Source organism: Trichechus manatus, unplaced genomic scaffold (genome assembly GCF_000243295.1).
Source record: "Trichechus manatus latirostris isolate Lorelei unplaced genomic scaffold, TriManLat1.0 scaffold00038, whole genome shotgun sequence".
Taxonomy (NCBI): Eukaryota; Metazoa; Chordata; class Mammalia; order Sirenia; family Trichechidae; genus Trichechus; species Trichechus manatus.
In genome coordinates, this window is record NW_004443974.1 from 16,469,874 (window position 1) to 16,497,097 (window position 27,224).

Consider the following 27,224-nt stretch of genomic DNA (forward strand, 5'->3'; position numbering starts at 1 on the left):
TCACCCTCACGCGCCAGCCGCTGTTCCCCAGGAATGAGCCCAGGCTGCGAAGCTCTGTTCCTGCCACTCAACCCATGGCCAAGGTGCCCCTGCCTCTGGCCTGTCCATCTCCCATATGGCCCACGAGAACGCCGGCTCCTTCCTGGAGGGAACCCGAGTGATGAGGACAGTGGGAAACAGCAGATGATGCAGAAACCTGTTCTGTTCGGCTTTGGTTTGCAGGATCTGATTTGTTTTTCATCAGGAGCAGATTTGCTTAAATATATGAAAATGCATTTCTAATTCCCTGAGCACACACCAACTGCTGGTGGGGAGCAGCGCGTCAGAGCAGACCAACGCTGAATGGGGGCCGTGGAGGTCTAGGCCCCAGCAAAGCAGCTCTGCTGGGGGATTGAGGCCAAGCCCCTTAGCCTCAGTTTCCCCAACTGTACAACGTCTGGATTAACCAGTTCATCCAGCATTTCTGCGTGATTGCCAGATGCCTTCTGGGAGTTTGGGGGAGAGGCCAGGGTTTGGCATTGACCACCCACAGGCAAAACGGGGATTCCGATCAGAGAGCAGGGCTCAGAACACTTACCCTGTATCCAGTGTAGCCCTGGGTATCTTACATGCAATATTTCATTGAACCCTCCCCGGTATTCTGCATGGTAGAAGCTACTATTATCCTTATTGCCCCGTCTTAAAATTCTGATGAGGAGAGGGGGAACCCAAATGCTTACCCCTCCTTCCCTCTCTCCCTCCCTCCTCCCCTCCCTTCATTCCTATTTTCTTCCTTTTTTTCTAACATATATTCTAGGCTGAGATGCTAATGTTGCCTCTCAGAGGAGGGTAACTGGGGAGGGGATGTTGTGACTTCTCTCTGGTCTCAGAATATTTCTAGCTTCTGCTTCACCTCCTCCCCTCCGCCACGGTAGGCACCAGAGTCTGTCTCCACCTTTGCCACTTACTTATGTAGGTGGTCCCTGAACACAGGGGGTGCCAAATAAATGCTGGTGGTAATTACTTCTCAGCTCAAATAGAGAGTGCAGTTTGGGAGGGATCTTAGAGATTATCTGAGACCAGGGCAGAGGAGCCCCGATATTCACACACATATTACAGTGGAGCTAACAGCACAGGTGAAAGTCGGGGGCCTGGGTTCTGGCTGCAGCAGTTCCCCTGCCCCCAGGCCCCTGAGGCCGCCACCCCAGGAAGTTCTAGGCCTCCTGTGAACCACTAATAGAGTCCAACTCCCCTCATTTCTACGTGGGGAAACCGAGGCCCAGAGGGCACCACATTCCTGGAGCCCCCAGTGAGGGAACAGCAGACCCAGGGCTCAACTATAGGCCATAAACTCCCCCTAAAAGAGTGTACTGGAGCCCTGGGGGTGTGAGGGACTCCATACCAGGTCCCCATCCATCCACTCACATCCTGGCTTTGACCCTGCATGAATGCTTTTGGAGGGGCCGCATGGGTTACTTACCTGGAAGCCTCTTGCGGCCAGCTGGGTGCTGGAGCTGTCCTTTGGGGTCAGGGTGGCCCAAGGTTGATGCACGTGCTTTCCGTGTGTGTAGCCACTGGTGCCTTGGCACCTCTCAGAGCTGGCTCCCTCAGGCCCTGAGGGGACCTGGACTCCCACGGCCTACCTACAAGCCCTGGTTCTCCCTGCTGTGGCAGCCCCGTGAAAGGTGGCCAGGAAAGGGTCGTTCAGTGGCAGGCGAACAAGGCCAGGGGTGAGGCAGGAGGGTGGGCAGGGCTGTTAGCCATCACTACCAAGTCAGCATCTGCGATTAGCTTCCAACATCAGGTTCAGATTGCATGCTGGTTAAACCCCAGCCCTCAACTTGGAGCTTCATGAAACAAAAGCAGGGGGAATGTACTCTTCCCAATGGCCACATGCCGGTGCTTCTTCAATGTGGCCGATGGCAGGGGACTCAGCCGCCGTTTCCCAAGATCTCACTGTGCACTAAGCACTGGGCGAGGCGCTTTATGTGCTTATCTCTTTACATCCTCTCAGTAAAACAGAGACAAATATATTGCAGAGGAGGAAAGGGAGGCGCAGAGAGGTGAAGAGACTCACCCAAGTTTGCACAGCCAGGGCAAAGCCAGGATCTGTCTCCAGGGCCTTGACCACTACGCTATCCTGCCTTGTTCTGGATGGCAGTCCTGAATGAGCAGGTAGATAGGACCTGGGATCTCGCTGTGCAGCCTCAGAGGGGTCAGCTCCTCATTCAGGGTCATTTCTGTAGAAAGGCATTGGACTAATCACGTTTGTGGTCCCGTCCAGATCTGGAGCTAAGGGTCTAGGACTGTACCTTCAATGTAAAGGGATACAGGCCCCATCCTAAAGGACCTGACATTCCTTTCCCTCAGCACACACACACAGTTTGTCTGGGGTCCTTTGGGAACCATTTGCCATCTCCTCAGTCCCTTATTCCATCTGCCTCCTGCTGCCCAAGTCATTTGTACACTTGACTTTGAACGTCAGATAGGGAAATAAAAGGAAGTGAAACAAGACCAGGGCTTTTTGCCTCAGTTGTAACAGAAGTCTGTTGTCGGGCAAAAGGTGAGAAGGAGGCCATTGAGAGACGGAAGTATCCTCAGTGGTCCCATCAGCTCTGCAGGGCCCTCTCTGCCACCAGCCTGCAGGGGATTGACTGTGCCCGTTGTGGGATGTCAGCTTCCCGGCGTGTCCTCTCCCTCTGGCCAAGCACAGGTGGAAGCAGGAGGAGAAACCAGCAGTCCAAAGGGCTCTTTGTCTCTGCCCTCGTCCAGGCACCATCTGAAAACCTTTGTCAAGCAGTCTTGGGGCTGGCACTGTGCTGGGCCTGGGATCCTGGGGACCGGGTTCCCCTCTGGATTGGCTGCCAGGAGCTGGGTGACCTGGATCTAGATTTCCTGCCTGCAAAACAAGGGGTCTGCGTGTTCTGCCTCAGAGTCCAACTGCATTCCCCAGTTCTGCTTCTGGCATTTGTGACTTTCAGACTTACAGAGCAAGGAGAGAGGGTAAGCGGAGAGAGGAAGGAGAGAGGGAGAGAGGGGAGAGGGAGAGAAAAGGAAGAGAGGGAGAGAGGAGCAATAAACTCTCAGGCATCCAGGAAGACCCAGTGGGGACAAATAAAAGTAGGAAACCAACCCACATTTCAGCAACAAAACCCCAGAGTGAGGACTTCTGACTTTTGGAAGTCATGGCCCCCTTTGAATTTCCACACACTCTGGGGCTTCCCAGACCACCCCGAGTCAGTCCATGGCCCCTTTGCTCAAACACCCTGCTTGGGAGAGTCCTGCCCTCCCGCAAGCTCAGAGCTCAGAAAAACCAGTGTTTGTCTTTATGTAAATGATTAGTTCTATTATCTGAGTGTTTTCAGCATTCCATACCCTGCTCTTCTCCTTCCGAGCTGCAGCAGCTTACATTTCTTGGATGCCTGCTGTATACCAAGGACTGTTTTCAGCACTTGACCTAAACTAGCTCATTGAACCCTCACAGAAGACTTGCAGTAGATCTTATTACCCCTGTTTTGAAGATGAGAAATCTGAGGTTCAGAGAGTTTAAGCCACTTGCCCAAGGTCACACAGCTTCCCCTGGTGCTGCTTAGACCCAGTGCAGAGGCTCCTATCCAGGCCACTTAGCTGAAGTGAGGCGCTCCGAGTATCTCAGAAAGCGCCTGATGGGTTGAGGTGATCCGGGTGTGTGTGTGTGTGTGTGTGTGTGTGTGTGTGCACGCGCGCGTGTGTGCTTACGTGAGAGTTGTGTGACCATACTGTCCCTGTCAGCCTCTCCTCCCCCTAGACGCCCCCACAGCCTGGAGGAAGTCAGGCTGGGGAGGAGTTACGTTGGCGCTCACCCACCCCCCTGCCCTTTGAGACATGACGGAGTCTGCTAATCCACTTATTTGATAATTCACTTATTTCGTGTCTATTTGGCAGTGTGCGAGCTCCCACGCACCAGCACCAGGGAAGGCAAAATGGCTTTGCCTGAAGGAACCCGATCTGTTTTCTGGGGAAGGAGTGGGGAAAAAAATACACCCAATAATGGACCTAAAAATAGAGGTGGAGGGGACCAGCGGGGAGGGGGAGTGTGGCGTCTGCCTTCCGCTCAGCCCCACATCTAGCAAAGGGCTCCAGGCCTGTCTGCCTGGCACAGGAAAGCCCTCCCGTGGCCACTTGGTCCAGAAGGGGTTGGCTGCCTTTCAGCCTGGGGGGAGGGAGGGGCAAGAGAAGGTGTAGGAAGGGGGGTGGGGTGGGGAGGGGAACCAGGTGCCCCCTTGCTGCTGCCACAGCCCACCCCAAAATGGAGAGCGGTGCCATCTCAGGGCCCTCAAGGCAGTGGCTTCAGCCCTGACTGCACACTGGGGCTCCTGGGGGCCATAAGCAGCCCAATGTCCAGGACCTACCCCCAAAAGGCCAAAACGTACTTGGTCGGGGTGCAGCGCGGGCTGCGGATTTTTCAAAGTTCCTCAGTGCATCTAATGTGAGAAACACTGTCTTAGGTAAGGGTTGTCTCCACAGTGGGAAAGGGGGTTCAGATTTTGTAGTTGTCTTCTAACCCTGGGGGCAGCACACAGCTGTGACCCTGAGGAGGGGGGAGGGCAGGCCTGGGAGCTGTGCCGATTCTTGGTTCTGCCAGCACCCTCTGCACTGTCGTGTGTGAGCATTCATTCCTTGGAATCACCTGGGAGCTTTTAACAAGCACCCAGCCCAGGCCACATCCCAGACCTGCTACATCAGAGTCTTGGGGGTGGGGCCCGGGCATCAGGATTTAGTATAACTCCCCAGGTGGTCCCAGGGGGCAGCCAAGTTTGAGAACCACTGATTCAAGTCTTTTCAAGGACTGCACTGGATTCATTCCAGCCATAAACATTTTGTCGTTTTTACATTCAGAGACCAAAGCGGGAGAAAATTCCAGGGCCTTCGCTCTCAGAATCCTTCCGAATAGCTGAGCTGCAACCACTTCCCCCCACTGTTTGTACTGTCCTTGTTCTGGGTTCCTGGGAGCTGAGGGGTGCCTCCTGACTCAGGAAGAGGGCCCCCTCCATGCCGCTGGCCTTTTGTTCCTGGGTTCTTAACCTCTCCTCCTGGAAGGAGGCTGGTTGGCCAGAGTCAGGGCCCTTCCCTGGAGCTGCTAAATGTCAAGGTCTGGCTCCTGGCCTCCTGTTTAGCCTTATCTACCAGTCCCCACCAAGATGCTGGCCCAGCCAAATACATTAACCCGTTACTCCCTGGAGCATTTTGCACATCTAATCTGGCCTGGCCCTTTGCTCAGTCCCTCTACCTAGAGCTCCCTTCTCCTAGCCTTGCCAAATATCCCTCCACCTGTTCATATCCGGCCTGTCCCTATCTGCCCCCTCCCCGCCCCACCACCACACACAGGTCTTTCTGGGCTCAGCTGAAATCCCACCTCCCTTGGAAAGCCCTCCTGACCACCCAGCCCTCCTCACCACCCAGCCAGATCCACGGGGACCAGGCTATAGGTGATTCCTCTCCGTAATCACAGCCTAGCGTTGGACATGCTTGCTAAGCAGGTGAAGTGCCCGAGTTAGAAATATGGCCTAGAACAAGTGGCTGAGCTGCTGGGGGCCTCAGTTCCCTCACCTGTAAAGTGGGCATGATGGCAATAATAATCATGGCTTTGGTGCCCTTCTTTGCATCAACCGTGACAGACTCCTAAACCTGGCTGGCCATTGAATCACCTCCAGAGGGGTTTGGTTGGTTGGTTGATCTGCTTTCAATCTGGAGAGAATTCTGGCCTTAGGGCCCAGGACTAGTTTAACACCTCTCCCCGCCCATCCCAGGTATTTTGATGAGCAGCCAGGTCTAGAAGCAGCCTCTCCAGTGCTACTTTGCCCACAGAGGGCATTCAGATATAGTTCATGAATAAGTGACTGAATAAATGAATGAAACATTACCGGCCTGGCCTTGCCACTCTCACCCCCCACCAAACACTTCATCCAAGAGTGATGCACCAGGTGAGCCCAGGTGTGCCCAGGTGAGCCCAGGTGTGCCCAGGTGTGCAACTTCTTACTCTTTCCTCTACCTAGTGACCTCTTAACTCCCGAGACCTCAAGAGCCTTAGCTTGTGGTTTCTTTGCACTGGCAGGCCTCATCCATCTAGGTGTAATGTCCACTCCTGGGACATCCTTCTGAGTAGGGTGGACCCCGAGAGGGCCCTTCGCTGAGACCTTGCATGTGCCAGCCTCTGCCTCTGCTCTACGGAGCTCACAGTGTGCAGGGGACACAGACCACACAAGTCATTATCCACAGAAGTCACTGAGGGAAACTGAGGTCAAGCGCCGCTCGTCTGATGTGTGGGGGTGGCAGGAAAGTGTTCCCTGAGGAAGGAATGTTTAAGCAGAGACCTGCAATGGAGTACAGGCGGGGAACCTCCTGAAAGAGGGTACCTCACTGTGAAAGCTCAGGGTGAGAAGGAGTGGGCCTTAAGAAAGGAAGGAGAGAGACTGGAGGGTAGAAAACAAGGTGGGAAGAGGCATGAGATGGGGAGGCAGCATGGGAGGTGAGGGATGGGGAGGAGGTGGGCAGAGCCAGCACCCAGAGATTGGACTTCACTGGAAGGGTGCTGGGGTTCAGCAGGGGAAGGACATCAGACTGGTGTTTTACAAAAAGCATTCTGGAAACAGGTGGAGAAGGGACTCAGGAGCAGGGCAGGGGATGGGCAGAGGGGAAAGATTTGGCGAGGCAGCTGTTGGGCATTGAGCTTCAGCTTCACCCTTTCTTGGGTCCTTTCCTATCCTGCTCGAACTCACCCAGCTCTCCCAGTGGGGAAAAGAGGGAGACTCTGAAGAGGCCCCAGGGACCCCAGGAAGGGCAGCTGCCCGAGCACTCCAGCCAGCCCCCTTCCTCCAGCACTGAAATCCTCCAAGCAACTTTTTTTTCCTCCATGATAAAATATTAATGTCAGCAGAGCAGGCCCTCTTTGTGAAGGCTGCCTATGTCTGGCTTATGCTTTGCACAAGCTTTTAAAGAGCAGGACGCTTTTCCTACTCTCTAAGCATTTTCTAAGTCCTGAATCAATAATGCACTTTACTGGGCTGCTCTGGATGCAGCTTCTCTCCTCCTCTCTGTGCCCCTCCTCCCCGCCCTGCCCCCTTCCTCCCTCTCACCCTCTCTCCCCTCCTTTCTTTCTCTCTTTCATCCTTCCTTCTTTTCCTTTTCCTTTTCCTTTTTTTTTTTTTTTTTAAGTCTTAAACGAAAGTGTGGCGCTGTTTGGGTGGCAAGCCCAGCCTGAATGGGGAGTGGGGACGGGCAAGAGGAGCGAGAGGCTGAGGCAGCTGCCAGCCACTCCTGGGAGGAACAGGCTGAGCGTGTGTGCCCGCGGGGGGAGGAGGAGGAGGGGAGGAAGCGGCTGAGCACTCCCCGCTGCCCCTGATGGGGAAGCTTTTGAGGATCACTGAGCTCCTGGGGTGGAGGAGGAGAAGGGCTGGGGCTAACCCCAACCTCCCTCTCTCCTTTACCTAATCAAATAGAAAATGTTTACAGCATAACCAAAGAGAAAGCAGGACCATAAAATATAAAAGAAAGGAGCCTGGAACAAACAGTATATGAGGTGTGCAAGCTGAAGTACACCCCTAAACTCTGTTACAAAGGAGCGGTGCAGTGTGGTCTAGCTGCCTTGTACAGTAGTGAGTTTCCTGTCACTGGGGGTATGCAAATGGAGCAGGAGTCATCCCCTAAGACAGACACTTAGATGTGTCTGGCTGATTATGTGAGCACTGGGTGAGGGGCTGGGGTGCAGCACTAGGCTGTGGGAGGCCAGAGGGATTGGCACAGGCACTGTTCAGCTGGGATAGAATTTCCCACCCCAAACATTCCTGGAAATCTGGCTGTGGGAAGAATCCACATATGCCCAGGGCAAAGCAGAAGTTATCCTTTTTTTTTTCTTTTAAGAATAAAATTTTAAGTTCCTGGAGAGATTAACCCTTGTGTGGCGATAGCTATGGCAAGATATCCCCTCTTTTCCCACACCCCTCCCTGTTCCCCACACCCCTCTCCTTCCCACCTGCTGTTCAGCCCACGGGGAAAGTCAGCCATTCTGGCTGTCAGCCATGCTCCAAGTCATGGATGCCCATGCAGGGTTTGGTATTTCATCCTTGCCCCTGACCTTGGCTTCCCAACTGACACTTTCGTGGACAGCTGGTCCACTTGGGACAACCCAATGCCCCCAGGTTGTCAGAAAGTCTTGCTGGCTGGAGGTGTTGAGGAAGATCAAGTTAGGGCGAGGAGCTCTGAGGAGCTGGGGAGTCTCCACTGGGCTGGTAGTCCAGCATCCCAGAAATAGACCTTAGCTCTTAGGTCATCTATGACTCCACAGCTGGCTGCTTCCCACTTCCCCTATTAACCACCCAGTCCTACCTGGTGATGCTGGGCCGGTGGCTTAGCCTTTTTGAGCCTCAACTCCTCACCAGAACAAAGGAGATACAGTGAGAGGTAGAAAATGCATTGCACTGCACTATACCATACCTGGCTCGACGTAAGTACTCAGCAAACATTATCATTATACCTGATTTTTTAAGGTCCTCATGCAATTTGGAAATGTTTATCAAATGCTACTATGTGCAAGGAGTCCCTGGGTGGCACAAATGGTTAACATGCTCGGCTGCTAACAGAAAGGTTGGAGGTTCGAGTCCAACAGAGGCGCCTTAGAAGAAGTCCTGGCCATCTACTTCTGAAAAATCAGCCGCTGAAAATCCTATGGAGCACAGTTCTACTCTGACAAACACAGGGTTGACCTAAGTAAGAGCTGACTCAATGGCAATTGGTTTTGGGAAATACGATGCTAAAGTGGGTGACACCCAGCCCCTGCTCTCCTAGACAGCAGTCTTAATCACAGAAGGTTCTAGAAGGTGGTAAATTGTGGGCAAGGTTGAAACGAAAGGCCTAATGCTCCTTTTCCACCCAAAAATTCAGGAAAATGGAGCAGTATGGAGAGCTGCTCTGGGTAATTCAAAAGCTAAGATGCTTTTTCTTGATACTTAGTCAAGGACAAGGGCAGGTCCCTGGGTGTCGCAAATTGTTAGGGCTTGACTACTAGCCTAAAGGAGCCCTGGTGGTGCAGTGGTTTAAGTGCTCGGCTGCTAACTGAAAAGTCAATTGTTCAAACCCACCAGCCGGGATAAAGATGTGGCAGTCTGCTTCTGCAAAGAATACAGCCTTGGAAACCCTATGGGACAGTTCTACTTTGTCCTATAGGGTCGCTATGAGTCGGAATCGACTCTACGGTAACAGATTTGGTTTGGTTTGGTTTACTAGCCTAAAGGTTGGTGGTTCAAACCCACCCAGTGGCACTGAGGAAGAAAGGCCTGGTGATCTGCTTCTGCAAAGATTACAGCCAAGAACTCCCTACCTAGCAGTTCTACTCTGTAATGCACGAGGATCACCATGAGTTGAAATCTACTTGATGGCAACTTTTATTTTGTTTGTTTAAGGGCAGGTCCAGGAGGCAGCCTGAGCAGCCAGGCTGGCCTGACACTCTGGGTCCAGGAGGTGAGCCTTCTGGCCCATTCAAGGTCAGGTTCTGGGGGTGAGGTGGGGAGCCATCATCGGCCCTGGCTCCTGGGGGCTCTTTCCCAAGATGAGTGAGTCCCAGGGAAGAAGCCTCACCCAGGCTGGCTTGCTTTCCCCTGCCTGAGTAATTGCTTGGGGCTGAGAGGAAAATTGCTCCAAAGAGAAATAAAACAATAAAAAAGCCTCCCAGGCCAGATGCAGCTCCTGCCCTGAGCCATGGGCAGGGCGGGGCCATGCCGTTTTCCGCTGATTCACGACCTGGGAGAAGATGCCTCCGCACCCTCCTGGCCAGCCGCAGGTGACCTTGATGGTGTCCAGGGCTTCTGCTGCAACAGAAACCGAAAAAGGAAGGGGAAAGAAGCCTTCCAGATGGGGAGGAAAAGGGAGTTAGAGGCGGAGAGAGCCAGAGGGAGAAGGATCAATGAAACCACAGAAGGAGAATAAGAGAGAGGTGGAGAGCTGAGGGGAGGAGCAGAGCGTTAGAGACTGTCAGAACAGCTCGAATTAGAATCGTCTTGGAACAGAGTCTGTGTTTCCGCATCGTTAATAATTTATCCCAGCTGCAACTTTTCTTACCAATAAATAGGAAATAATTTGTTAGGGAGAATTCCCTTGACACCCCGGCTTTTCTCCCTGGAGTGGGAGGGTGCGTTCTGTGCCCTTCCTCTGAAGAGGCATGGGGGGCCAAAGGAGCGCTCAGAAGTTAGTTTTTTGGGGCTGTAAATGTCAAATGGGAGCGAGACAACTCACTTCTGTCAGGTCATTTCATGAATGGGGAAACTGAGGCTTCGATAGGGTAAGACTCCACCCAAGGCTGCCCATGGGGTTAGAGACACTGCCCTGAGTCCCACCTGCATGACCCCATAGGTCCAAAACCAAAAACCTATTGTCAAGTCGATTCAGACTCACAGCAACCCCAGGTGTTACAGAGTAGAACTGCTCCGTAGGGTTTTCTTGGCTGTAATCTTAACGGAAGCAGTTCACCAGGCTTTTCTTCCACGGTGCTGCTGGGTGGATTCAAACTGCCAACCTTTAGTAGTTGGGTTCAAACTGTTTGTGCCACCTCCCCTGGGTCAGGTACTTATAATTGATTTACACCCCTGCCCAGGCTGGAGGAGTTTCCCCCAAACTTCCAGAAGTGGTGGCCATGGTAGGAGGAAAGGGTGAGCTCCACTGCCTTTCTGCATCCTCCCTCCACCTTTTTGCCTCCCTAAGTCCTCTTTGGTAAGAATAGGAGCTGGTGCTGCCAGCGCCCATCCCCTCGGCACCCCCTGGAACTCTCAAATGATACTGATGCTCCAGGTCCCTCCCCCGCAGCACCCTACTCCGGGCCTCTTCCTTGGCACCCTCCCGCCACCCATTTTGGACGAGGCAGCTGCCTCCAGCCCCAGTTGAGGTGACAGGCCTGAGGATGAGACAGCTTCAGTTGGCAACTCGGCAGACAGGTTCAAAAAAAAATCTGTCAGCTGCTAAACTGTTCCCCGCGTCTGCCCACACGCCTGGGTGCAAAGCGATGGGCCGTCTGCCTCCTGGTGGAACCAGAGTCTGCAGTAGAGTCACTTGGGGATGGGGGTGGCAGTGTCCTTTCCCTTTTGGGTGAAGGACATAGTTTGCTGACTTCTCGAGGCTCCTGGGCTCAGAGACCAACTCCCTGGATTCCTGTCCCGCCTTGGGGCTGCATGGCCTTGAGAAGTTGCCTGGCCTTTCTGAGCCTTGCTCTCCTCATATGTCAAACACGATCCCATCCTCCAGGGAATCCAGTATCAGCACAGGGTTGGGCACGAACGAGGGGGTGCTCCATAAATGGTGGGGCTTAATGTTTGCTCAGTCCCTGGATGGTGCAAACGGTTAATGTGCTCAGCTGCTAACGAAAAGGTTGGTGGTTTGAATCCACCCAGAGGCACCTCAGAAGGGCCTGGTGATCTACTTCCAAAAACCCAGCCGTTGAAAACCCTATGCAACACAGTTCTACTCTGACACATATGGGGTCGCCATGAGTCAGAGTCAACTCCACGGCAAGTGGTTTGGTGTTTTTAATATTTGCTCGAGCCGCGGGGCTAGGGGATGGTCATGATGTTCTCCTGACACCAGGTGTTCCCCATGTGGTACCTAATGCGATTCTTAGAACTGCCCTATGAAGTCAGTGTTATCAACCTCATTGGGCTTCATTTCATTTATGCAACAAAGATCCTGAGTTCCTGGAGAATGCCAGGTGCTGAGGCTGCAGTGGGCACAAAGGCAGACAAGGCCACTACCCTCACGGACCTTATCTTCCAGGGGAGAAACTGAGGCTCAGAGAAGTTGAGTGACTCAACCAAGCTCATAAGTGGCCGAGGGAGGCTCTGTATCTGGTCATCCAGCTGCAAACCTCAGCCCTCCCCGCCATGCCCTGGCATGCTGCTGTGCGAATTATCAAAACTTGTCTATGTCGATATACAGCTGTGACATTTTGTCTCACCGCAGGTTTGGAGTGCAAGGCCAGCCCCCCTAAAGTTACTTATTCCTCTTCCTGAAACTTTGTTACAGTCCCAGTGGCTGCCCCTCCAGGGGCTCCTTGGTAAGGGGCTTGGAAGTCCACACAGCCAGGCTTCCCACAGGCGCAGTTAACTCTGTGCCTGCTAATAGTTTGCTTTCCCATTCAATTATATTTTTTGCCCGCAGCTTGTCTACAGTGTTTACAACCTGGCCTCTGACTCCAACTGCACTCTCTGCACAGAAAATCACATAAAAGCAAAACCATTTAAGAGAGCATGACAAGGTTTGCAAAGCGTGGCATAAAACGGTTTCTCTGTAGAATATTCCATGCCAGGCATCTCCTACTTAGGGTCTACATAGGGAACACATCCTGTCCTGGTTCTCCGGTGCTGTCAGTCCCACCTGGCTCCCTTCCCCTCACCCTGCACCCCCTGCCTTCACCCTGCTAAATATGCTGCCTAACCTTTCAGGTACGTTAGGTAGGCTTTCAGGTAGGCTCTCCCGGAGATATGATGGGCTCCATTTTCCCTACGATGTCCCAAGGTTGGGTCCCACAGAGTCCAGGAGAATGAGATGGAGCCAGCATGCACTCAGCATCTCATCTGTGAAATGGTGATGACCTCCCTCCCTGGGGCATGCAGGGGATACAGTCAATGGCTGTAAAGTGCCCAGCCCAGGCCTGGTGGATGGTTGAGTGTCAGTGGTGCTGTCATTATTACGCTCTTCCAAGCCGGCAGTCCACATACAAAACTTCTCAGCTTTACCAGTAACGAACCTGGTGGTCTCAGCCTCACGTCTCCCTCCCCTGGGAGGTTCCTAGGACGAACAGTCCATGAGCTAAAGGGTATGAAGCTGCTGTTTAATAATAATAATAAACCAAATCAGTTGCTGTTGATTCCAATTCATGGTGACTCCATGTGTGCAGAGTAGAGCTGCACCATAGGGTTTTCATGGCTGTGACTTTTCGGAAGCTGATCGCCAGACCTTTCTTTTGAGGTGCCTGTGGGTGGGTTTGAACCACCAACCTTTTGGTTAGTAGCTGAGCACTTAACCATTTGCACCACCCAGGGACTCGTACTATTTAATAATAATTGCTACCCTATGGGGACATTTCATATACGTTATCTCACATAATACTGAATGAGAAATCAGAGGCCCAGAGAAGTTCAGCGACTTTCTCAAGGTCACACAGCCTCAAGGGATGGAGCTGAGATTGAACCCCAGGGCGTTTGGACTCAAAACTTGTTCCCCTAACTGCTCCATTACTCCAAGCTGGCCTAGCCTCTAGGACGAGGATTCCTAACCTCTAGGAATTCCTAGAGTACGGGGATCGTAGCCGCTAGGATGAGGCACCATGAACCCCTTGAATTTGTATGGAAAACATGGTGTGCTACAGCATTTTTCTGGAGAAAGGTCCACAGCTTTTATCAGGGGTATGATTTAAAAAAAAAAAAAAAGAAATCCATAAAATGTTTCAAGAAACAATTCCTGCTTTCGATAATATCAAAGGTCGGGTTTGGTGTCATCCTAAAAGGTTAGGGGTATGCCTCAGACATCGTGGCTTTTTCTCATCGGTCTTAGGTCACTTTGTCTGACTGTCGTTTTCGCTATTAGTTAATCTGATCCCATGGAGATAAGTGGGAATGTGCAGACCAGGAAGGCTGGCACCTGTCCGCCTTCCGGAGGACAAGCCCCATCCCTCACACATCCCTCACACAGCTGGTAATCAGCTGTCAGATGTCAAGCTCAGAGTGGTGGGATACTGGAGTAAAACCGAGCTCCTAATCCCAGGCCGGATGCTTGGAATTCTCCCTAGTAAAGAACAGAAGGAAAGCGAGAGTGTGAGCAAATGGTGTATTTGGAAAGGACGGTCAGTTCAGCATTGACGTCAGCAAGGAGACACGATATTCCTGCACCATCTAAATGGTTAAATGAATTCTGAGATCCTGGGGTGGGAGGTAAGGAGAAATAGGAGAGGGAAAGGAGAGAGAATTGTGTTGGCGTCGGCTTGGGATTTATTTATTGTACTTGCTGTTGATTAAGCCCGCTCCGCAGCAGGCGCGGGGCTGGTAAATACACAGGCTGATTCATTAGCTTCTGACCATCTGCTTCCCGGGCCCGGAGGCGGGGGGCCGAGCGGACCCTGCAGGTTAGGGCAGCCAGGCATTGGCAGCCGGGTTGGGGCCCCCATCCCCTGGCAGAGCCGTGTCAGTCTTCCCAATGACAGACAGGCTGGGCGCAGCTGGGAGCTGCGAGGGATCCTACGAGGACGCTGGCCCTCTGGACACCTGGTGTGGACCAGGAGGCCCAGGCAGATGGGGGAAGGTAAGGTAGGGGGACAAAGAGGGACCAGGGAAAAGGCAAGATGTGGGCAGCCAAGAGCAGCTGGAGGGTGACAGGAATAATGTCAACACTCAATATGAGATATATTGATATTAACATAATTTTCATTATAATTAATGTATGATAGTAATAACAACGGTAATTTAGTAAGCTGTTACTGAGGTCTAGGCCCCATACAGAGGCTTCACTACACTGTCTCAGATAAGCACACTAACAACCCCATGATGAGTGATGAGGTAAGTGGGTTCAAAGACTGAGCCAGACAGGGCAGGCTTTCTGGAGGAGGCGTGTGGGAGTAGGGCTCTGAAAATTGGGAGAGAAGAGAGTGGCTGCAGGATCAAAAGCCTGGAGACAAGGGTGTATGAGGCAGCCTGGGAGAAGGCATAGCCTTCAGTGACTGGGTTAATAAAGTGCTTTCCAGGTGGACAGGGCAATGTGAAGCCACCTGATGTCAGCATACTGAGAAACCAGGCAAGTGGAGGGAAGCTCCCAGAGAGCCTCTGGGGAAATTGTCAAAAACTCACAATTCAGTCTTGCCCCCTCTGAGCCATTCCTCCTACCCTGGGATGAGGGTCCAGGGGCAGTAAGAGAAGGCAGAACTGGGACTGTGGGAAGAGGGCAATTGCTGGGCTGGGGGAAAAGGGGAGGACCCATGCCTGATTGCAAACTGTGTTCCCACCCCTTCCCACCTCCCACCATTCAGGTGTGAGCTCTTAAGTCAGTTGTCCACCACTCCTCAGCCCCTAATGACGCAAGCAGAGCCCATTCCACCTCTAGGCTCAGAGCAGCCTCCACTAAGGGCCGTGATGATGTCTAGGGAGGGGGCTCGCCCTCACGGGTCAGGCCTTCCTCCTCAGGCCCCAGTGCTCTGCTATCCTCTCGTCACCAGCCCCTGCCTCTGTGGCCCATTGAGTTATCCCCTTGGGGCATCTCAGCCCTCACCTCATTTAGGGTGGCTTGCCCAGGTCACCCAGCTGGGGTGTGAGGAAGCTCAGAGCAGGCACCCTCCTGGTGGTGGTACCTGTGAGCCCGCCAGCATTGCGGGACCCCACTGCAGCTGTCCAGGGCAGAGCAGGCTCATCCTCAGAAATACCACTCTCTGTCAAAGAGGCCTTGGGCCTCAGTTTCCACATCTGTACAATGAGGCATTGGACTCGATGGCGTCTCTTCCACCCAGAGGTTTATGGGTCGCCTGAATCGGCGAGGGCCAGGCCAGGTGTGGTGGACAGTGATGTCATGGAGAGCCGAGGACGGAACTATTTGGATCAAGGAGGGCTTTGTGGAACCTGCCCCGCTAAACCCCAGGGCCAGCCTGCCCAACGAGGAACCCTGGTAGCTTGGGAGTTTGTCCTCTACCATTGCAGATCAAAGCCGATGGCCTGAGGCCCAGCTGCAGTGACACGGGGTGGGTGCGGGTTGGGGGAGTGTCGGTCCAGCCCCTCAGAAGCTGATGAGCCCACTTCCCCCCTGGGGCCAAATGGCTTATTTCAGAGTGAGAGGTTTTCGCTCAGATCCAAGCCGTTTTGTCTCTGAACAAACCAGAGACCTGAAATATTCATCAAAAACGGCTGCGAGTAGTCTGGGCACAGTATGGCTATTAGTGACATTTTCAGGCCTCCCGTGTGAGTTCGCACAGTGGACCAGACACGGGGAAATGGGTTTCAGCCGCCATGGAGGGAAAACCTCACCTGGTACCCACTGGGTGGGGGAGTGGGCTGACCAGGCTTCCAGGGGCCTTTATGGGGCCGGGGGAGGGGAGAGTAGGCCTGTGTCAGACACATCTGTGTCAGAAGTAGGGCGGAAGGAGAGTAAGCAAGCAAGGGGGTGGTCCCTGTGATCCTCAGCCAGTGTCCCCTACAAGGGACCTGCCAGGCACGTGCCAAGAACCCAGAAATGACTTGCCACAAAGACACGCACGTCTTGGGAGGGAGCCGACCTACTAACCTTCAGCATCCTTCCCATGTGCCCAGGGCTACGCCTGAGATGGACACACATAATGCGGGGCCAGAGAAAGGCATAACAATCAGACGGGATGCATCAGACCAGCCGGGTTTGGCTCTTCTCTTCTTGGCTGGGGATGTGTGCAAGGGACTCCACCTTCCTGGGCCTGGGTTTCTTCATCTTGAACTCGGAGATAATGCACCTGCTTTGTGATTGGAGGGGAGATTATAAATATGAGAGAACTGAGATCATCAAGTCCGTAGCGCAATGCCTAGCATCAGGTAGCAGCTGGACAAATGGCAGCCGTAACTGACTTCTACCACCAGCGCTCCTGTTGCTACTGCTAACGGTAGTTTTCAAACGGTCCAGAAGGCATCTGTGTAGGAGATGTTTAAAGAGTCAAGAATGTGAGTGGGAACTTTCAAGGCAGAGAGTGAAGGGCCAGTCGAGGAGAGGGAAGGGCTTCTGCAAAGGCTCAGAGGCGGGACAAGCAGTGCTTGGAGGACGAGAGTGGTTCAGGTGTGCCCAGCCCAGGTGGCCATAAATGTGGTAGGAGGACAGGCCAGAGTCAACTGTTGAGGAGTTATGACTTCATCCTACAGGCAGTGGGGAGCCACGGGGGACTTTGAAGGAACACCCTCCCTTTTTGATTGTATTTAAGCCAAACCAGTTACCATCAACTTAAATTCAGCTCCTGGTGACTCCATGAGTGTCAGGGTAGGACTGTGCTGCATGGGGTTTTCGATGGCTGGTTTTTTAGAAGTAAATCAACAGGGCTTTGTTTCGAGGTGCCTCTGGGTGGACAAGAACCTCCAACCTTCTGATTAGCAACCGAGTGCATTAAGTATTTGTGCTACCCAGGGACTCAGAGGAGAGATAAGTGTGTGCTTTCTTGGGAAGCCATAGAGTTGCACATCTTTCTGTGCTTTGAGGAAAAGTGGGGGAAATTGGTACAAATTACCCTACCTGGGAGACTTCCTGATGCCGGGACATCAGGACACAGAGAGTCTGTGTATCCCTGGGCCAGAGCCTGGACATGTGGGCAGGGAGCAGCAGACAGAGGCCTCCCAGCCCTCCTGAGCAGCCAATGCCCACCCTTCCCTTCTCCTCTCCCTGCTGCAGGAGAACCCATACCTGTGCAGCAACGAGTGCGATGCCTCCAACCCGGACCTGGCCCACCCACCCCTGCTCATGTTCGACAAAGAGGACGAGGGGCTGGCCACATACTGGCAGAGCGTCACGTGGAGCCGCTACCCCAGCCCACTGGAAGCCAACATCACCCTTTCCTGGAACAAGAGCGTCGAGCTGACAGATGACGTGGTGGTGACCTTTGAGTATGGCCGGCCCACCGTCATGGTCCTTGAGAAGTCCCTGGACAATGGGCGCACGTGGCAGCCCTACCAGTTCTACGCAGAGGACTGCATGGAGGCCTTCCATATGCCTGCCCGCCGGGCCCGGGACCTCTCATCCTCCAGCGCCCACCGGGTGCTGTGCACCGAGGAGTACTCACGCTGGGCAGGCTCCAAGAAGGAGAAGCATGTCCGCTTCGAGGTGCGGGACCGCTTCGCCATCTTTGCCGGCCCTGACCTGCGCAACATGGACAACCTCTACACACGGCTGGAAAGCGCCAAGGGCCTCAAGGAGTTCTTCACCTTCACGGACCTGCGCATGCGGCTGCTGCGCCCGGCGCTGGGCGGCACCTACGTGCAGCGGGAGAACCTCTACAAGTACTTCTACGCCATCTCCAACATCGAGGTCATTGGCAGGTAAGGCCCGGGATTGGGGGGGTGGTGCGTGGTGGCAGAGCCCGGGTTGTTACCTGGTGGGCAAAGGGGCCGCCTGTGCTGGTTGGGGCCACACTGAGGAATTGAATGGAGGGAGGGGAATGTGTAGACGGTCAGTGTCCTCGCTGGAGCCTGGGCTGCCTCCAGCCACGGGAAAGCTAGGAGGCTTGCAGAGGATAAGTGGGGCTGGCAGTGTGGGCAGAGCTCGGGCTAAAGCCTGGTGCTGATGCGCAGAGGTATTTTATAGTCTATTACTCAGTGGATGAGCTCTTGTGTTCAGAGATCTCCAATATCACCCTCAGTTTCAATGATTCGCTGGAAGGACTCACACAGAACTCAACAAAGCTGTTCTACTCATGGTTATGGTTTATTACAATGAAAGTATACAGATTAAATCAGCAACAGAAAAAGGCACATAGGGAAGACTCCAGGAGAGGCCAGGAGCAAGCTTCTAGTTGTCCTTGCCCAGTGGAATCATGGACAGAGCTTACGTCTCCCAGCAATGATGTGTGGCATGGAGTATTGCCAACCAGGGAAGCTTATCCAAGCCTTGGTGTCCAGGGTTTTTATAGTAGACTAGGCACATAAACATGGCTGAGCAGCATGTGGCTGACCTTACTTTTTAGCCCCTCCAGAGATCACATTGGTACTGCATGGCCCAAGACACCCACCATAAATCACATTATTAGCATAGACTCTCTGACATGGCCCAAGGCCCCAGGTAAACAAAGGCACTCTTATCAGGCAGGATATTCCAAGGCTTAGAGACATCTCCTAGGAGCCAGGCAAGAACCAAACCTGTCTTTGGAATGTGCAGGGTATGGACAACCCAGAATTGCTGAGTTAATCCTTTACTGCACAGCTTTGGGGAAAAATATGTTTGGAGGGCACTTTTTGAGGAGGCAAAAGACTGTCACAGGATGTAAAGCAGCTTTTGGTTCCAAGGAACCATTTAGATCGTGGATGGTTAAATGGTTTTACGCTGCCTCAGATCATTTGTTCATTTGACAGACAATGTTCTGATCTGTGGGGACCAAGACTTCATCCCTGAGCCATCTACATAACACCCTGGTCTGTACTCAGGAGAGAGGCTTAGGGAGGCACCCATCACTAGGTAGCCCAGGGAGAGAGTGATATGGGGCAGTAGAATGTGATGCAGGGGTTCTCCAAGTGTGGTCCTTTACAGGCATCATCAGCATCACCTGGGAGCTTGCTTGAAGGGCCGATTCTCAGGCCTCGTGCCAGACCTTCTACATTATGAACTCCAGGCGGTGGGGCCCGGCAGTCTGGCTTTTCACAAGCTCTCCAGGACATTCTGATGCACACTTTGAGGCTAAAGTTTGAGACTCACTGGTGTAATGGTTGGGAGTATGGACCCTGGAGCCAGAAGGCCTGGGTTTGATTTCCGGCTCTGCCATCCACTGACTGTGAGCCTTGGGCAAGTGCCACTTTGTGCCTCAGTTTCCCCATCTGTAAAATAGGGATGAAAGCGATCATTATCATTGGACTGTGGTGAGGGTTAATGAGTTAAATGAGTTAAAGTTTGTGAAGTACTCAGAACGGCACCTGGCGTATAATTCTTGCAACAGAAAAAAGGTGTTTGTTGAATATAATCATGGAATCAGAGGGCTGTGGCAGGCTGAGGGAGGACAGATTTGAGACCTAAGGAGGTTGGGCCATAATCAGGGCCAGCAGCATGGCTTAGGCAGATGAGGGCAGGGGCTGCACTCAGAGCCCAGCTGGGACAACACACCCTGGGCGTCTTTCCACAGCAGGCTCTAAATACTGCCCAAGTTTATAACTACAGAGAAGGGAGAAAAGCAATTTGCTGTGTAGTGTGTATAGCATAATCCTATTTTTATAAAATACATAATATGACTGTGCATATACTTCCTATGTAGTATACGCATTGGGAAGAAGCTTTACAGGAAAAACACCACAGGGATGGGAAAAAGGCCGAAAGCATATTCACTAACTGTTGACAGTGACTGCGCCTGGGGAGGGGCTGGGTAAGCGCGGCATGGTGCGTTCATTTTCAGCTTGTGCTTGCATTTTATTTCATTTTGATAACACGTATGGATTGCAGCTGGACAAAGGCAAAGGCAAGTGGATTGTGAAGTAGGAGTCAGGTCCAAGGCGGGCAGATTTCAGGGCTGGCAGATGGGGTGTGGCTGGTGCACATGCAGGAGGCTGGGGTTCCAACTCCCATGTTTTCTAACTCCTCCCCCCAATCCAGACTCCCTAGTATTTAATCTCTGAAACGTTCTGGAAACCACCAGCTCTATGGCCACTATTGTGGGAGTCGGGGGTCGGGGTCGTGCTGCTATGCCTGTTATCTAACCCGTGTGCATAGACAGTGTGGTCATCTCAGTGACCCCTGCTGTTGGGATGTGACTGTCCAGTTGGTGTACGGCTCCCCTTGCAGTCCTGCTCGGCTTAGCAGCCCTGGGGTGGGAGCAGGATCTGTAGGCCTTCCAGGGGTTGCAGCCCGTTTTCCAATCTGTCGAGCTGCCCTCACCTTTGTGACTCTGGTCAAGGGCCCCATTCCAGGCCGGGGTTCTGATATCTGGGCTAGCTGCTGGGTCCTGGCTGGGATGGTGACAGTTAGGGCCTTGTTAGTTGCTGTCAAGTCGATTCAGATTCATGGCGACCCCGTGTGTCAGAATAGAACTGCCCCCTAGGGTTTTCAAGGCTGTGACCTTTCAGAAGCAGATTGCCAGGCCTGTCTTCTGACACTCCTGTGGGTGGGTTTGAACCACCAACCTTTCAACTAGTAGTCAGGTGCTTAACCATTTGCACCACCCAGGGCTTCCTCAGGGCCTTGTGGCGCCCCTTCAGACCCAGCAGGACAACGATCATTCTCTGCCATAGGAGGGACTGAGACCCAGACCCAGAAGTGGGACAGAGCACACTCATGAAGGAACGCAGGGCCAGAGGGGGCAAGAAACAGTCTCAGTTCCTCAGCCTCATCCAAGTGAAGATCACTGTGCTAGTGCCAGGTGACCTGGGTGATCTGTGCCTCTACTTTCCCTCTCTGGGCCTCAGTCTCCCACCTGTAACATGCAGGCTGGGGCTGCCTGGAGCCCCTGTTTCCCTGGCGAGGTGGCAGGGCAGTCCCTGCCCAGCGGCTCACAGCTCCCCTTGTCACCCAGCCTCTGCGGGTGGCAGGGATTAGCCGTAGTGGTGTCGAAAGTACAGCAATCGATTTACGGATAAAGTAAGTACTCTTTGGGCGGCTGGTTGGCAGGAAAGCAGTAGCTTGGCTTATCGATTAATTAGGTCTGGTTAGATGGTTCAGCAAAGGACTGTGACTTCCTCCTCTTTTCCTTTTTAAATTTCGGGTGAGAAAGCCAACCCAGGGAACCAGAGAGGCAGGGGGAGGTGGGCACAGCAAAGGGAGACGCTGGACCCAACCAGATGATGCTTTCTATGTCCCTGAGCAGGCACCTGAGGACCCTGAGGGGTCTCACGTTCTGGGTTTTCAGATTGAACGCGTTACGGTGTTCCTTGAGAATTTCATGATCCTGATATTCCACATTGCCTCCCCACACTGTGTGCTAACATAGTAGCTAATATTTATTGAGCATTTGCTGTAGGTCAGGTGCTGTGCTAAGGGCTTTATGTGCATGATCTTCTTCTTTAATCAACAGTAATCAATTCCCCAATTTTTACTGAATGCCAAAGATCCTATAAAGGAGCCCTGGTGGTGCAATGGTTAAGCGCTCGGCCACTAACCAAAAGGTTGGCGGTTTGAACCCACCAGTGAGTGGCTCCTTATGAGAGAACACCTGGTGATCTTCTCCCATAAAGATTGAAAAAAAAAAAAACCCATTGCCATCGAGTCCAACTCATAGTTGAACCCTATAGGAAAGGGTAGAACTGCCCCATATAGTTTCCAAAGAGCACCTGGTGGATTCAAACTGCCGACCTTTTGGTTAGCAGTGGTAGCTCTTAACCACTATGCCACCAGAGCTCCTAGGAAACCTACAGGGCAGTTCTACTCTGTTCTATAGGGTCACTATGAGTCGGAATTGACCCAATGGCACCTAACAGCAACAGCAAGATCTCACAAGCTAAGGATGCAGCTTTGAGCAAACTGGACCTGATCCCTGATCCATGGAGCTTTCCCTATAGGGACAGTGCTCCGCTCAGCCTCATGTTTTCAGATGATGAGGCACCTGAGGCTTATCGAGGTCGGGGAACACAACTGAGATCACACAGCTACACCCATCGTGTCTGTTGTTCCAGCAGGTCTCTGCTGCTGAGCTTTCTCTAGTGAGGCACCTGCTCCTTGGACTTTTCATTTCTGGGACCAGGTCTTAGACAGTGACTCTGCCTCTCTTGAGCTCAGGTCATTTATATTGTGTCCTGATTGGACGGGGTGACAGGCGATCCCCACTGGCCTCCCCTCCAGCTTCTTTGATCCATGGTTGCTCCCCTCCCCCATCACTGATGTCAGCTATTTCCAGCTCCAAAAGGGACTCAGATGGGAGGAGGAGTCTGAGGGGACAGAGCAGAGGCACCTGGCTGCTAGAGGGGTGGGGGACCCAGAGCAGCTGGAGAAAGCCCAGGGCCTCAGGAATGAGGATCAACTAGTGCAAATCAGAAGCTGAGAAGAGGGGGCAGACAGAGCTGCAGGCCTTGGGGTGTGGGGGTGGGGAGGCTGGTGCTGGTGGCACAGAAAGAAACAGCCGCCAGCATCTCTGGGCCACCACCACCCCCTGTCCCCAGTCATTATTCACTCCCATTCCTGGAAGGCAGGAAGGAGGCGGGAGCAATTATCTCCTTCTACACGTGGGGAAACCCAGGTGCAGAGCAGGAGAGTGGCTGGCTTTGAACCATGCATTGAATCTGGGATGAAACCAGGACTTGAGGAGGAATGAGATCATCCCTTCATGGTGCTTGGAGCCAGGACAGATCCACCGCCAACACAGTGGTTAAGAGCACTGAGGTGCAAACTTGATCCAGCCTCAGAATCATAGGAGAGAGCTTTTTAAGATGACTGATTCCTTAGCCCCTCGCCTAAGAGCTTTGGATTAGAACGTTTAGGGTGAGGTCCAGAAAGCTGTCTCTGCAAAGTGAGTCAGAGAGATGGGAACCACCATAGAATTTGGGCTTTGGCATTATTAGACCAGCCAGGGTTTGAATCCTGGCTCCACCCCTGATTAGCTGGATGACCTTAACTTCTCTGAACCTCAGTTTTCTCATCTGTGAAATGGGGAAATAGCACATACCTCATCAGCTTGTTGTGAGGATTTAATGAAATAATGTATCTAAAGAGCTTATCCCAGTACCCCATTCCTCTGGCAAGATGGCAGGAGAGATAAGAGAGAGTCAAGGGGTCAGGCTGCCTGGTTATGATGCCATCACTACCCCCACCCTTAGAAAAGAAGGGTGGAAGCATGCTTTTTGGTCTAGTGGGAGTTGCAAACCCAAATGTCCACAGGGTCCCAGAAGATAACATATATGGGAAAAGTAGACCAGGAGAGGCAATAGGGAATGGTGTGGTCTGTGGAGAGTTGGAGAAAGTAGGACCCCTCACAGGACAGCACCAAATATTACCAGCTCTTTCGATGTTGCAAGAAAAGGCAAATAGTTAGATATTTATGTGAAATCTCTTGATTTTAAAAATATTGGCACCTACTTCAAATTTTTTTTTTAGAACTCTGCAGGTGAAACGAAACACACCTGCAGCCCAGTGCAGCTCACCAGCTGCCAGCATGCTCCCCTCTGCTCTGGGACATTCAGTGTCTTCTTGCAGCCGGAATATCAGCTGTATGCAACAGGTTCTTGGCAGGACTGGCGACCTTCAGAGGGGGGCTGGCACCCCGGGAGCTGGGGCATGGGCAAACTCTTGCAAAACAGCCTTGCCGGCTCTGCCCACTCCGGCTTTATGAAACTTTGCATTAGAGGAAAGAGGGGGTCATCCTGCCCAGGGATAAATTACTCTACCCAGAAGACTCTGGGAGGCTTCAGGGAACCAGCCCTGCTGGACCTAGAGGCCTGACAGCCTGAGCCTGTGCAAGCCAGGACAGGAAAGGAGGAGTGAGTTCCTCGTTCCTGGAAGTGTTCAAGCCAAGCAAAGTGGCATTTGTGGGAGACAACGGAGAGAGGCCCTGTGCACCAGGCTCTGTACAGCATCAATAAATTCTCATTATTAAGTGAATAGCAATAATAACTACCATTTATTCGGTGTGTGTTATGTGCCAGGCATTGCATCCTCATCCCATTTCACCCAGGGTGAGGCTGAAGTCCTTAGGGAGGGAGGAGACCTGCCAGATCTCCAAGCCTGCAGGAGCCCAGCTGGGCCTAGACAAGCAGAGCTGACCCCTGGACTGGCCTTCCCGGCCCAGCCCGGCATCCTTGTTTCTGCTGGGGTCTGCCTTCTCAGAGTTGGCCTGCTCTTGGTTTTCTCCTCCCTGACCCACTCCCTCCTTCCCTGCCTTCTTGTCTTCTTCCATAAATGTCCTGTCCCTATTGATCGGCCTTGTAACTGGAGATGGACGGAACTTAGGACAAGAATAGAAGCATGGAGGGAAGAAAACCTTTGGTTTGTGCTTGTGAGTGTGGAGGGTGGGGTGGGTGGGGGGGAGGAGGGGAGAGCCAGAGAGAGAAGGCATCCTTTTCACTCACTGTATTTACGTACTCAACCCTCCCTCTAGTCTCCTCCTCAGCTGTTCTACAGGAAAAGCAGGGGGCGAGAAGGGAATTATGTGATAATATTATTCTGCCAGCACTGACTCTTGTAACTGTGATCCCCACTTGCGGTTGGAAGGGCAGGGCTCCCTCTTTTAGTAATAATAGCTACCATTTCCTGGGCATTACTCATAGGCCAGGTGGCATCTAAGCCTGTTATGTGTGTTTTCTCAGTAAGTCCTTTGTTCCCGTTATACAGATGAGAAAATTGAGGCTAAGGGTTAAGAAATAGCTGGATGACCCCCAAATCTATGGCTTTGAGAAAATCTTCAAACCATGAACCAGAATTATCCTCTGAAGTCATCTTTAAACAACTGTTTAGCTAAATAGTAAAGAATGTTCCCTGTGAGCGTTGTGCCCTTTTAAAGAATTATCTCTATGAGATCAAATTGTCGACAGTAACTCTAAAGCATAGATGAGAAGTTTCGAGGGTAGTGAGTCTAAGTCAATGATGGTGAAACAATATGAGCAGAGATAGCAAGAATGGTGGTACAATGTGAAGAATATAACCAGTGTTATTGAATTGTATGTGTAGAAATTGACAAATGGATGTATGTTCCGCTGTGTATATTTTCACCAAATTTTTTTTTAAAAAAGAAAGAGCTAGCTAAATGAACAGTGTATTAGTTTCCTAAGGCTGTCATGACAAAGTACCACAAACGGTGTGGTTTAAAGCAACAGAACTTATTGTCTCACAGTTCTGGAAGGTAGGAGTCCAAATTCAGGGTGTCAGCAAGGCCATACCCTCTCTGAAGGCTCTAGAGGAGGAGCCTTCCTTGTCTCTTGCACCTTCTGGTAGCCTCAGGTGTTCGTGGCTTGTGGCAGCATAACTTCAATTTCTGCTTCTGTCTGCACGTGGCTGTCTTCCCTCTGTGTCTCTTCTCCTCTTTTGTAGGGACACCAGTCATACTGAGTTAGGGCCCACCTTACTATAGAGGAGCCCTGGTGGCGCAGTGGTTAAGAGCTCAACTGCTAACTAAATGGTCAGCAATTCGAATCCACCAGCCGCTCCTTGGAAACCCTATGGGGCAGTTCTACTCTGTCCTATAGGGTCACTAAGAGTTGGGATTGACTCAATGGCATCGGGTTTGGTTTTGGTTTTTACTATATGACCTCAAGTTAGCGAATAACATTTTCAAAGACCCTATTATCAAACAAGGTCACATTCACGGGTACCAAGGGTTAGGAATTGGATCTGTCTTTTGGGGGATACAGTTCAACCCACAACACGATATCAGCTTGTCATTCTGTCTTTAATCTGTTCAATGCCCCTGGAAAAATGCCAGCAGGTCTTGACTTTCTCACAATTTCTTTGTTGCAATACGGACTTCTACATCTCATGCTCAATTAATACTTTATTTGAGAACATGAGAAATGATAATATGATTAGCTATTTTATTACCTTCATGGCGAGTGATGTCAGATTGTTGTTGTTGATTTCAACTCATAGTGACCCCATGTGACAGAGTTAAACTGCCCCATAAAGTTTTCTAGACTGTAATCTTTATAGAAGTAGATCACCAGGTCTTTCTCCCACAGAGCCGCTGGGTGGGTTCAAGCCACCAACCTTTCAGCTAGCAACCAAGCATTTAACCATTGCTCCACCAGGGCTCCTTGATGCCAGAATTTACCATTTCTCAATTCTCAGCTAGGCTAGAACACCAAACTCACATTCACCCCACTTCTTTGCTTGTTGAGGCCAGAAGTGTTTTTAACGTGAGTATTAACAGTCACTCACTATGAAGTCTTGATTGTCAGGGAGAAGTTTCTGGAGGAAAAAATTTTTTTACATTTTTGAATTCTATTTTTTATGTTATCATACAGCATACAGTAAAACTGGCCTTTTAGGGGTACAGTTCAACGCACTTTAACTCATGTCTGGATTCATGTAAGCACCACCACAATCAGGATCCAGAACAGTTCTGTGACCCCAAAAAAAACTCCCTCATGCTGCCTCTTTGCAGTCACGCCCTCTAACCCCCAGTGACCACTAGTCTGTTCTCTACCATTACAGTTTTGTCTTTTTGAAACTGTCCTATAAATGGAATTTATACAGTATATAAGTTTTTGAAGTTGGCTTCTTTCGTTCAGCACAGTGCCTTTGAGATTCGTCCATGTGGTGTCTGTATAGTTTGTTCTTTTATTGCTGAGTAGTATCACCCTGGGCTACCCTAAGAAGTGCAAATGGTTAAGTGCTCAGCTGCTAACCTAAAGGTTGGAGGTCCACACCCACCCAGAGGCATCTTGGAAGAAAGGCCTGGTTATCTACTTCAGAAAAATCGGCCATTGAAAACCGTAGGGAGCACAGGTCTACTCTGACACACGTGGGGTCGCCATGAGTCCGATTTCGTATCCACTGTATGGATGAACCACGGTTTGTGTATCCACTCACCTGTTGAAGGACATTTTGGTTGCTTCCAGTTTGGGGTGATTATGAATAGAGTGCTCCTATGAACATTCATTTATAGGTTTTTGGGTGAACGTAAGTTT

At 51.8% G+C, this 27,224-nt stretch overlaps 1 protein-coding gene across 2 annotated transcripts in view; it reads left to right on the top strand.

The window, feature by feature from the left end:
- NTNG2 (netrin G2) overlaps positions 1 to 27,224 on the top strand; it is a 77,132-nt gene that overhangs the window by 12,228 nt on the left and 37,680 nt on the right. For both annotated transcript variants that reach the window (XM_023730826.1, XM_004375779.2), the window contains exon 3: positions 17,377 to 18,020. In XM_023730826.1, the coding sequence (XP_023586594.1) occupies positions 17,377 to 18,020 (644 nt within the window). The remainder of the gene's footprint in view (positions 1 to 17,376; positions 18,021 to 27,224) is intronic.